The 13,394-nt window shown below is 31.9% G+C and overlaps 1 protein-coding gene across 1 annotated transcript in view; it reads right to left on the reverse strand.

Annotated features, from left to right (window-relative positions):
• Positions 1-13,394, reverse strand: part of PREX2 (phosphatidylinositol-3,4,5-trisphosphate dependent Rac exchange factor 2) — a 463,645-nt gene that overhangs the window by 209,770 nt on the left and 240,481 nt on the right. The window contains exons 20-23 of the mRNA XM_051970075.1: positions 11,252-11,388; positions 6,355-6,472; positions 2,780-2,964; positions 1-162 (exon numbers count right to left, since the gene is read on the reverse strand). Coding sequence (XP_051826035.1) covers positions 1-162; positions 2,780-2,964; positions 6,355-6,472; positions 11,252-11,388 — 602 coding nt within the window. The remainder of the gene's footprint in view (positions 163-2,779; positions 2,965-6,354; positions 6,473-11,251; positions 11,389-13,394) is intronic.

Genomic DNA, 13,394 nt, shown 5'->3' on the forward strand with positions numbered 1-13,394 from the left:
CTTTTTGTAGCTGGATATTCTTCTACATATGTGCTCAATTTTATCACTGCAAATGGTGCCAAATTTACTCTGGAGATCAGCAGGGATAACTTCATTTAAAGAGTTTAGGCTAGTGCAGTTTTGCACAAAATGTTCATCACTTTTGGCCAGAGCTTCAAGAATCTATAATAGAAAAACAACAAATTAACATATTAAAATCAGCCTACTCAAAGAGATATTATTTAGTAATACAAGAGAGCTTTACTTCATGGATATTTGTTTAGAAGGAGGAATGTATATTTTTATATATATTCAAAAATGTTGAACAAGGATCAGTTCATAAATCTGATTGCTTATTTTAATGCTGATTTTATGAAGACTGCTGACTGACTTTATATATACCCTTTATGGGCAAAAAAAAAATCATAAATGTTTTAGAATTATTTTCTTTCAATTCTTTCAATAAGGAAAGGGAAAGACTAGTTTTCAGAACTATAGGAAAACAATATTTCTCCCCCTTTTAAATACCTTATCTTAGTTTTTTTTTTTTTTTATTTCACATTCCCCACATGGTTTTTCTATTTAATGGATTCTGCTTAATAATCAGACCAGTTGTAGATCTTGTGTAGATGTTTAAACATCTAGGTTTGAGTGAGTCATAAAATTTCCAATGTAATTAAACTAATGGTGTGGGATATTTTAATATATTTGAGTTTTAAATGAACTTTTAAAGTTCACTTTATCTTTGAATCTTTATCATCCTTTTATTTAATTAATAATTATAAACCTGAACAGAAGACTTAAATAAGATTCCCTATTGACAAATATAGACTATTCCTTTAAGTGAATTTTGGGATTCACAATAAAATTTTATAAATTAAGAATTATGAATTAAGAATCTGGTATTCCTTGGCAAGATATCTTCAAAATTGTTTTATGATGCATGCCAGTTTGGGGGAGGGGTTATATAATATTTATTTTATACCTTTTTTTAAAAATCATATATATATATATATAAATTAAAATTAAAATCTAAACTTAAAATAAAAACCAGATTCTATCTATGGAAGCAGGAAATGCCTCAGCTAAAAGTATTTAGGCATATACACCCAGATCAAACCTGAGGTCTTTTTAATATCATTCAGTACTTCCTGGTGAACATAATTGACTAGTTTCTGAACCAGGCAACTATCGCAATACATAGACATATCTGACAATTAGGAACTTTGCAAAGAGTTACACATTCCTTAGCACTATTATTCCTATGTGTTATTTTTTTTTCAGTGTTATGAACAGAATATGGAAGAAATCACAATAAAACATAGAGGGAAATGAAGTAGAAATGAAGACAAGAAAGAGGGATTGCAGAATTAGCATGGACTGCTGTCACAGGGCTAGCTAAGTTTCAAATTTAATTTTGTCAGTGTGAATACTCACTACATTTACCCAAGAATAGACTATTCTGCAATAAAATAGATGATCTTCCACACTGGCTGTGACCAAAATATGTATCATCCAGTAACCAACTTGGTCATCACCAGGCCTATCCTATGTTATCACATAGGATTAAACAGAGCTTGCTTTACATGACATTGCCTTTGAAAGCCCAACACCTCTCTGCCACAATAAGCCATTAGAGGAAACTGTGGATAGCTAACATTTATGCAACATACAATACAACATGTATTCTTCAAACACACATAAAAAAAAAAAAAACCTGAGACAGAAAGTGAAAGAATCATTCCATTCTACATGTAAAAGTGATTTGTCCATGGCCATCACTAGTGTTAGAATTTGAACTTAATTTTTTTTGGCTTCCAAGACCTTTGCTCTTCCCATTAAATTGTTTCCTCTCTTATAAGTTAACATGTAACACTATCAAGAGAGAACACTGAAAATTATTTTATCATTTTTTAAAACCCAATCAATGATACAACAATATAGATCTTCAGAATTTAAAATGATTTAATGACAAAATTAAAATTTTTAAAAATCTCTCAATTAGGAAACTGAAAAATATGATTGTTTTGTTGTTCTAAAACACATATTTTACTTTATTAAGTAATATTTAAATGTCTTTTTAATCACAAAATACTGATTTTCATAAATTAATTATGCTAATATATAATTAAATATAAAATTGTAAATAATGGCAAAAGAATTGTTGATATATATGTATATTTAATAGGAAGAAACCTATGTGAAATGTCTTCTCAGGAATACAAATTTCATTTCCTTACTCTATATAGACTTTCAGTATATAAAACTATAACCATTAGTTATTATTTAACAGTAGCAATGTCTCAGAACTCATAAATGCAGGGCTGAGTCAATTAATTGGCCAGAAATGAGTACAGAAAAGGTTATAGTCATTTTTAATCCAAGGCTTTTTCTATAAATACCTTAAAAAAGGTATATTATCTAATTGTGTTTTTTTAATTTGAAATATCTGAATATTCTCTATAGAATGTATTAAAATAGGAGTAAATGGGAATATAATGATCAGGCCTTGACCTATATTATAAAGCAGTAATTCAAAATTACCTTATACCAGAAGAAAAATTGAAAAATATAGATCAGTGGGAAAGAGAAGGTATATACAGATAAGGGGTAGTGTAATAGAATGAAAAATTATAGTTGAACAAAGTAGAAGCAATTCAGTAAATGAAATCATTTTAAAAATTTAAGCCCTAAACTTTTTTTACTTTTTTAAAAAATTGGTTTATCTGCTTTCAACTATTAGGAGTTACAAAAATGTTTATTTTCATTACCACCCCATTGGCCCGAAAAGCTCTCATACCTTTGCAGTCAAGCTGAAGAAACCTTTGGGTTCAATCATTTTTTCTACCACATTGCATTTTATGCCTGCAGTGCTATCATATTCATATACAACACCATATTCCAGGTGGACATTGTCTACAGTCAGACTCACATGGTCCTTCTTTCCGTCAATGATAGCCATTGTGTTGAACTTGTCAATTACTTCTAGAATAAAGATAATTTTAATCCAGTCAATTCAGAGAAATTAACTTTTTTAGATTCAAATAAAATTCAAGAGAGCTTTATTGTATATGCAACCGAAGTCCCCTAACCCAAAGGTAAGGAACTATCCTTGATAATTATTTTGCTGTAAGTAAATACACACACATACATAACTTATGTGTATGTGTGTATGTATGTTGTATCACAAACTCCATAAGATCAGAAAAAAGATTATAGGATTAGATGTTTAGTTATAGAAAGGATCTTGGAAATCCTCATTGGTAAAATGAGGAAATAAGCTAAGAGATATTAAATCACTTACCAAACAAATTTTGCCTAAGGCCTGTTAAATTATTTTATTACATTGGTGATGTAAGAATAAAAATAACAATGCTCATCTTCCATTTATAAAAGAGGTTCACACTCATAAAACCAATTTATTCAGAAATTAAAGAAAGATAATGCAAGTTCAATGATGTCATTCTAAAGATCATAAAATCAGTTCAGAGTTATTAAGTTCCCAAGACAAAACCACCAATAGGCTAAAAAACCAGGATTCTAATACAACTTTTTCTGATTCCACTTCCAATACTTTCTATTTTACACTAAGTTGTTGCCATATAATGATGATGAAATGTGATCGGAAATAGAGTGTGTATAGTATTACTTTGGTAATTCTTTCAGATGGAATGTTACTGTTAAGGAAAATATGATATGTTCCTGAAAGTATGAAGCATCAGCAGAAACTAGTCTTAATATATTTGATTTGCAATGTGTTGCTTGATTGATAATTCTGGTTGAAGTCAAACAGTAAAAGGCTTTAAATATCATGGAAAGGAGTTTGACATTTCTCTGAAAGGCAATGGAGAGCCACTGAAACTACTTCAGTAGAGAAATGACATAGTCATAACTATGCATTAGGAATATCAATCAGCAGCAGTGTGGCAAATAAATTAAAGGGATAGGAGAGTAGAGATAAGATCAACAATGTGATAAAAATGAAAAGAATGCTGGATTGTAGTCATAGGTCTTGAACTTAAATCCTAGCTTTATCATTTACTACCTATGTGACTTTGAGGAAATTATGTACTCTCTGGGAATCTATTTCCTTAGCTGATTGTTTTGAGAGGAGGGAGAAGGTAGAAACACCATGTAGACTTTAAATCCATCTCTAAGTCTGTAACTATTTCAAATAAATTTTTTAGAATAAGGTAGTTCATTTTCCTCTTTATATTCCTAGCACCTAGCATGAAGCAATGTTCATAAAGACACTATGAAATGATTTTCAGAGGTATCAGAAAACCATTCAACCATATAAAATTTATAGATCAAAAGAAATTCATAAGTACTATTTATTTTTTCCCCAGTGCCTGGCAGAGTTTCTGGTACATAATATTGTTATTGAGTCACTTCAATTGTATCTGACTCTTTATAATCTCATTTGGCATTTTCATGGCAAAGATACTAGAGTGGTTTGCCATTTCTTTTTCCAACTCATCTTACAGATGAGAAAACAGAGGTAAACAGGGTTAAGTGAATTGCCTAGGGTTATATGGCTAGTAAGTGTCTGAGGCCAGATTTGAACTCATGAAGATGGGTCTTCTTGACTCCAAGCCCACATCTATCCAATATGTCACTTAGCTGACCTATATAACTAAACAAACATAAAAAAGAGCTATAAAATGTATTGTTGATGTTCAGTTTTGTTCAATTCTTTATGACCCCATTTGAGATTTACTTGACAAAGATGCTAAAGTGATTTGCTATTCTCCAGTGCATTTTACAGATTAGGAATGGAACAAACAAATGACTTCCCCAGGTTCACATAGATAATATATCAGATTTGAACTCATGGAAGTGAGGTTTCCATGTATTGGCCTACCTGCCATCTAGGGGAGGGGGGAGGGAAAAGGAGAGAAAAATTTGGAACAGAAGGTTTTATAAGGGTCAAAAAGATATAATTAAAATTTTTTTTTTAAAAAAATTAGTTTTCTTGATTTTAAGCTCTTCCAAACAGTGTTATATTTGAAAATTAAGGTAAACTAAAAGACAATGGTTCAAGCAAGATCAATTTATTAATTAGGCTAGCAGTAAGCAACAAATTGGATCAATGGTTACTCCCATTGTAGAGTGGGGGGGCAACAGGGTTATTCAAATGTAGATGCCTTTCTTCTGATTGACCAATGTATGATTTGAACCATCCCTGGCAAAAGTAAGACAATCTCAATTGGTAATATTTTCATTAGGAAATGGACTAGGAGTAAGCTCAGCTCTGTCCTATTGCTTCTTCTTTGTCAAATGGCAATAATTCTTTGGTATAAGAATTAGTTTGTAAGACTTGGATATAGTTTGCAGTGGAGGCTTTGATTGAATAAACCTGAATTTGAGTTAAGTAGTTTGTATGTAAGGTTACACAATGGAATATACAGGAGGACTAGCACATTTTGTGTAAGACTTTGCTCAGCTTTTTTCAGGGCTTCTCATCCGCCTTCAGTGTCCACCTGATCCACACAACCCTTACCTGTAGCTCCAGGAACTAGTATATGTATCAGCCACATCCTGATAAATTGTCTCAGCAGACTACTTAAACCAGGTTAAGAGTAATCAAGAGGCCTTAAACCTATGGGCAAGCTGAGAGGATGTCTGTCCTAAGAATACAAAAACTTTCCCTAATGGAATGAGAGAACAAGAACAATTTATTTCAAAGGCCCCAAAAATAATTGATGTAAGTGCCATGGAGTGTTTAGAGCCTGATGGATATGAAAGTGTCAAGATCATTCACTATATTGGAACCATCATCAGTCATCCTGACTTTTGTCTTACCACTAGACTTTAATGACTTAGGAAGAGAATGAGAGTGAAGACTATGCAACTCTGTCTCATTTAATGTATTGTAATTCACCTCATGAAGCCATTGGCCCTCTTCAAAATTGAAGGACAAACAAATAATCACAAGGCTGGAGATTCAATTCACAATAAAATTGAGTTCACAGTGGAAGTAATTACAAGATAAAGGGTTGGCCTTTAAGCAAGTTTCTCCTGAATATGGGTGAAGGGTAAAATTACAAAGATAAAGAATTTGGACTTAGTTGGCATGAAAGAGTATTAAAACTCATGTGGATCTTGACTAGTCTTAAAATTAGAATGAAAATCAATTTTCAACTTTACAATTGTAACAAATCTCAGAAATATATGCTATAATTACATTGTTTTCTATAGAATACTTAAATTACCTGAACTACAAAACATCTATATAAAAGTGCTGTAAGCAAGTGTCTTAATTTTAGAAGTTACTTGCTAATCATAAGGTATTCTCACTGAAGAACTTTTATTGAAGAAGATCCATAATTATAGATTGAAGAGACTGAAAAAGAATATTATAATAAGTCATACCTTCCACTTTGCAATCAAAAGCATCCCCTCCATCATCTCCTGGAGGTTTAGAGTTTGTTTTCTGAAGATCTTCTTGGGCACTCTCGATACTGTTATAGACCCATTGTATGGAATCTTGCTGAAAAAGGAAAGAATCCAAATGGTATAAATTCTCTCTCATTCCTCTAATCCCTAAAAGTATGTATGTATGTATGTATGTAAAACAAAACCACCGTATATGAAAAAAGCTCACTCAATTTTACATTTATTACAAGTATGTAACTCATATATGGTTCAAAAATTTTAGCCCAATTTCTTTTTGCCTTGTTTTAGAAGAATTTAATAGAATGGGGAAAAAATAAAGAATTTTAAAATGGGGTGGCCCTCACTCAGGGTGTTTGATTGTTGAGAGTGATCTTTGATCTAATTGTTGTTACTACTAGCCTAACTAATAAATCGATCATGCTTGGACCATTCTTTCTCAGTTTACCTTAATTTTCAAATGTAATAGTTTGAAAGGGTCTGAAATCAAGAAGACTCATTTTCATGACTTCAAATCTAGTATATTACTTGTATGATCCTAGGCAAATCATTTAATCTCTGTTTTCCTTACTTCACTAGAAAAGGAAATGGCAAGCCATTCCAAGATCTTTGCCAAAAGAACCCCACAGACATGGCATCATATAGAGTCAGAAATGATTAAACTACAACTCTTATTCAACTTTTTCCTCCTGGTTCTCTGACTTTTGGTCATTTCACTGATCAGTAATCCTTTTGAAATAAAATGTATAAGTCTAAAGAAGTAAAATTTAAATAGATATTACTACTTTTTAAAATTCTAAAAGAATGGGAAAAAGATTTAGTGAATGAAAATGTTTATTACTCAAAAAAGTTTCTTAATTTTCTTTAGTAACTAAATTAAGCAAATATTGTTAGAATATCATTTGCTGTGGAATTTAAATATATGCAGTAAAAAAGCATAGCTATTCATATTTATAAACTTGTTTCCAATACTTAATTTTTGTGAAAATTATTTAGTTACCCACAAATTAATTTGTATTTTGATTATTCAAAATAACATAAGTAGAAAATATTACATATATAAGCATATACACATATTTCTTACCACCCTCTCCCACATGGATCTGTCCTTTCTAGTTTTGGCCTAGGTTCATACTATTCTTCATCTCACAAGCAGCAGGATAAATTTCATCTGACAAAAAAATGCTCAAGAGAAAGGAAAATAACATGGGACAGTGAGGTACCACAGTGGATAGAATGCCAGGAAGTAAGAAAGACTCATCTTTCTCAGTTCTAATCTGGATTTAGACACTGACTAACCCTATTTCCCTAGGGTTTCCCCATTTGTAAAATAAGTCGAACAATGAAATAAAGACTACTCCAAGAAAAGTCAAAATAGGGTCAAGAAAAGTCAGATATGACTGAATAATATCAAGAATAATAGCAACAAATATTTCTTTATAGTGTTTTAAGACATACAAAGTACCTTATTCCCAACCACATAATTAATACTCATGTTGAAATTCCCATTTTTATGGTGATAAGTTATTCTCAGAGATATTGAGTAATATGTCCAAAATCACATAAGTGGGGAATAGTACATCTAGTACTGAAAGGCAGATATTTCTAGAAAACTAACATTATTTCCATTTCTCCAAGCTGGGGAAAATGGGGAGGGGATAATCTTTTTATGCATATCTATTAAACAAATCACCTTTTAAAAAATAAAGGGTCTTAATAATTCTAAATATGAACAGAACAATGAAAATAATTATTATTTATATTTTGATAGCAACTATAAGAAGTAACTAATTACTTAGGTCAAAATGATGAAAATCTTAAGCAACCATATCTGAAAAACTTGTTTGTTTGATTATGTTTCAATGATAGAAATGTACTTTGTTCTGTCACTCCCTTTCTTTTCATTGGGTAGCGGGAAATGAAAAGGGGAAAAATAAATACTTGATAATTGGAAAAAAAATTTTTTAAAGAAATAACTATGTTGTTTTAGGAGCTCATGACTACACTAAATTTGAGTAAAGTGAATTTCAAAAAAATTAAAATGAAGAAAAAAGGATATCATTTAAATTTTTATAGGAAAAAGGTAGCTGAATGTGGTTATTCTCTCAGGAATAGAAATTTGACAACACAAACAGACAATTCTGATGAGGAAAAATAAGGGGAGTATTCAAAAAAAAAAAAAGACTGAAATGAATAACCTGGGAACTAATTGTTATTGAAAAACTGTCATTGTTATGCCACATTTCTCTTTTATTGTCCTGACTCAGTTTCCCTAATTATCCTGACCTAGTCCTGACTCAATTTCTCTTCATTCTTCTGTTTCAGTTTATAATTATCAGCTCAAAGCTCAGTCCTGCAAAACCTCTCCTCCTTTTTTATCAGAATATTTGATAAGGATAAAAGATCTTATGTTTTAGAATATCAGAATGCCTCTCCCTATCCCAAGCTATTGGAATGTTGGATACTATCTTATCAAGATGCCTCCTCCCATCTCCAGTGGCTCACTCCACCCTGTCAGAGTTCCAGTCTTACTCTCAGCACCTGGACTCTGCCCCTGCCTCAATCTACCCTCTGAGTCTGAGCCATGTGTATAGAGGTCATTGAGAACTGACATTGTTTGCTAGATTCCTGGAGATGATAGTATCATTCAGCCCTGGGACCCAACTATGAATCCATTTGGTTCCAGTAAATCTCTCCCTTTTAAATAAATTATTAAATACTCTCTAATCTCTATCTTGCCTCAGTTTCTCTGGCATTGACATCATGACACTGCACTATATTCAAATTGCTTATTATCTCAAAGAGGGGGAAAAGGGGAGAGGAAGGGAAATAATTTGGAACTCTAAATTTAAAAAAAAATGTCAAAAAATCATTTTATATGGAATTGGAGAAATAAAATATTGAATAGGAGGAAAACAGAGGATACAAAAAGATCCTTCAACCCCCCTCTTTTGTAGTTGTGTATTCCACCAGTATGAACACAATATATTTTCAGACTTTTTCAATATTTTGATCAATTTTACTGATGTTTTTCTCTTCCTCTTTTTTGTTTTTATTTAAAAATATTTTCATAATACTAGAATGTTTTCTCAAGAGGGAAAATGGGGCTATTAAGAGAAATTTTGACCATGTAAAGATGAAAAATAGCAACAAAATGTTGTAATTGCTGTAAAAGAATATATCCAAATTCCATCTATAAAAACAATCTGAGAAATGGTAAAAGGAAAAAAAAAAGTCATGACAAAGTACAATTTCATTTTTTTTTCCTGCTTGACTCAAGAGGACAGAGCAACATACAATGAGTTTAAGTTACAGTGAGGCAAATGTCAACTCAATATGATGGTAAGAAGTGTGGAATGGGGTTGGCATTAAAGAATGGCAAGAGTTCTAGCAATTAGAGCTGTCCAAAGTAGAACAATGGACTGCTTCATAGAGTAGTGAGTTCCCCATCACTGTAATTCTTCAATCCTGGAAGAGAACTTGAGGATTTCTAGTCAGTCTTTGAACTAAATGACCTTGAAAGCATTTCTAGCACTTGAGATTTTTCAGACAAAAAAGCATGAAAAATGCCTTTACAATGAATTTTACTGCTTATTTCATAAGCCTGGATTAAAAAAACAAAAACAAAAACAAAAAAAACAAACAAACATATAAAGCTTCTATTTACCTTCTTAAGTAGAAGACATAAAAAAATTCAATGAATTTTTTTGAACTGATTCCTTGAAATAGGGTTTTTCACCTCCTTTGACAAGGATAGGTTTTTTAGAATTAAATAGATTTGTAGACCTGTTGGGGAAGTAGTTTGGACACTGAAAACACTATTTGATTAGGAACTAGAGGATCTAGATTTTATTCCTACTCTATTATTTATGCCTGTGTGTCACCTTTGTAATGTGCCATTTAAACTCTCATTTAAATGTGCCATTTAAAATCTCAGTTTTCACATCTGCAAAGAAAGGGAATTGGATGGAACTTATATCTCACCACCCCAGTTCTAGCTCTATGATTCTTGGATTCTATGTTAATCACCTTAAGATAAAACATAAGAGATTTAACATCTTAAATAAAGGCAAAAACATACTGCCTTAACTTTTTTAAGCTCATAAATACATAATTGTTGTTGTTCTGTCATTCATCTTTGTGATTCCATGAACTAAAGCATTGTCCATAAAGTATTTTTGGCAAAGATATAGGAATTATTTGCCATTTTCTTCTCCAGTGGATTAAGGCAGAGGTTAAGTTGCCCGGGCTACATATCTAGTGTCTGAAGAGAAATTTGAATTCAGGTCATTTTGACTCCAGACCCAGTATTATATCCACTAAGGGATCTGGTTGCCTCTCTCAAATACATAAATAAGCACTAAGGAATCACAAATTGCATGAATCATTGAGTTTCTTCAAGAACAGTGTTACATTGTAGAAATACAGGTACACTTCAGTTACAGTAAGGCGCTATTTCCTCCCACACATACATATCTCGATATTATTTTCTAAAGCATTATAGGGTGAAGAAAAAGGACCAACTTTCAGAATTCTAATAAGATGAAGTTAGCTCTGACATTAAAATGGGAACTTTTCTTGGAGCACCTTCTAAATAAGCAATGGTTCTATTATATAACAAAAGAATGCAATTCTTTAAACTCATACTTTTTTGATGTAAATAACAATAGCCAATTGTATATGAAAAAGCCCATCTTTTTGTATTGTCAATTTGAATGTTGAAACACTGAATTAAAAGTTACTTTTGAACAGTAAGTAAACATCATCTTGCTATTATATTATTGTTGTGTTCTTCTGTATTCCAGAGTCGGAGTAGATTTCTACTCAGCATGAATGAGCTCCTAAACTAAACTCCTAAAATAAAAGGGGTGGTTACCTTCATTGGTCGTCTATATTTCCTACAAGCTGTGACATGGGCAATTACACTGGCATGTGTCTCCTTGCTGACATTAATTCCATTTACTTTGATTATGCACTGTCCAGGGTGAAGACCCGCAGCTGCAGCCACAGTACCTTTAAAAAAAATGGGAAATTTGTCAAAAATGTAACTTAAATATGTGTTTTTTTTTTAACTTGACATTCTAGTTATGACTAAAGGAAATATTTCCAATACATTATTTGAAATTAATTTGCAAAAAAATTACAAAACAACTTTCCTAATGTTAATTAAGACTTGTTTTTACTTTTGAAATCAGTTGTTAAATCTAATTTCCTAAAACATGTAATGCTAAAGTCTAAAAATTTCCTTTCTATTTATGACTTCAATTGGCAATAGTTTAATAGTGAAGCAGAATTATATTGAAAAACCTAACATCAGTACCCCAAATCTAGAAATAGATATGATCACAGATTTTCAGGTCTTACCAATCAAATTGAAGAATAGAAGCAAATATATACATTTTTTAAAGGAAGGAAGATATCTCCTACTATGTGCCAGGCACTGTGCTAAATGCTTTACAAATGTATCAATAAATCTCCATAACAATCCTGGGAAATAGGTGCTATTATTATCCCATTTTATGGTTGAGGAAACTAAGGCAGGCAATGATTAAATGACTAGGATAGACAGGGGTTAAGTGGCCAAAGTCACACAACTAATAAGTGGCTGAGGCTGCGCTTGTCCTCAGGTTTTCCTGACTCCAGGCCTAGTATTCTATTTACTCGGCCACCTAGCACAAAAGAAATAGAAGAGAGCCAAATATAATTCAACAAATAATTTATTCATGGTTGCTAAGACTTATGTTTTCAGTTATTTCAGTTTTGTCTTCATGACCTCATTTTGGTTTTCTTGGCAAATATCCCGAAGTAGCTTTTCTAGCTCATTTTACTGATAAGGAAACTGAGAAAAATAAGGGTAAGTGACTAGTCCAGGGTCACACAGCTAGTATTTGGGGCTGGATTTTAGTCCAGGTCTTTCTGATTTCAGACCAATTTTTCTATCCATTACCCTAATTCCCCTATTTACTAAAGATACAATGGCAAAAATAAAACTTTATATCCTCCATTATCCAGATATTTGCTTAAATTTACTATGTCTTTGTTGTTTCAGGTTTAAATGTAGAGACTGGTCTCTAATAAAGCATGGAGCACCTTCATTAATTTACTTCAGTATCCTTCCATTGTCTTATTTTAATTCCTAACTAGTCTTCAGTTGTCTCAGCCTTTGAATAAATACAATAAGCTATTAATGAATAACATCACTGCACTGACTAGACCAAAAAATCTAATTCAATCTTGTCTGCATTAATATAAGTGTAATGTCTGGATGAAGGGAACTGGGGGTCTTGATATACGTTAAACTTGTCTTAGCACATCAGAAGCATTGCATTTTGTTCTGGATGCTTTATTTTTATAGGGACAGGAAAAAAATTTCATCCAAATGATAGTGATTAAAGATGAGGAAAAGACTTAAATATATGTCATATGAACAATGCTTAAAAGACTTAGAGATAATGAACATAGCAAAAAGAATAACTACAGCAGCCATAATAACAATTTTCAGCCACATAGTGGTATACAGGGATACAGTGCAGATGCTGGAGTCAGGAGTACCTAATTTTAAATCTGGCCTCAGACACTTACTAGCTGTGTGACTCTGGGAAAGTCACTTAAACCTGTTTGCCTCAATTTCTTCATTTGTAAAATAAGCTGGAGAAGGAAATGCTAACCATTCCAGTGTCTTTGACAAAAAACTTCAAATGAGGTCATGAAGAAGCAGACATACTTGAAGATGATAACAAAAAATGTGTATAATTAAAATAGATCTATTCTGTTTAGTAATTACAAGGTCAAAAGTAGAGCAAATATGTAAAAATAACAGCAACCAGATTTTACTTTGAAATAAAGAAAATAAGGTAGAACTAAAATCCTTAGATTAGTCTAAAACATAAAGGAATTACTTTGTTGGCAAGAGAAATGATTATTTCTCCCTCATATTAATCAATTGTTGAATTAGGACCAGGATTTTTTCAGAAGCCTGTAGGTTATTCAGATTCTATAGGGCATTTCTGATCATGAGA

The sequence above is a fragment of the Antechinus flavipes genome, chromosome 1 (assembly GCF_016432865.1).
Source record: "Antechinus flavipes isolate AdamAnt ecotype Samford, QLD, Australia chromosome 1, AdamAnt_v2, whole genome shotgun sequence".
Classification (NCBI taxonomy): Eukaryota; Metazoa; Chordata; class Mammalia; order Dasyuromorphia; family Dasyuridae; genus Antechinus; species Antechinus flavipes.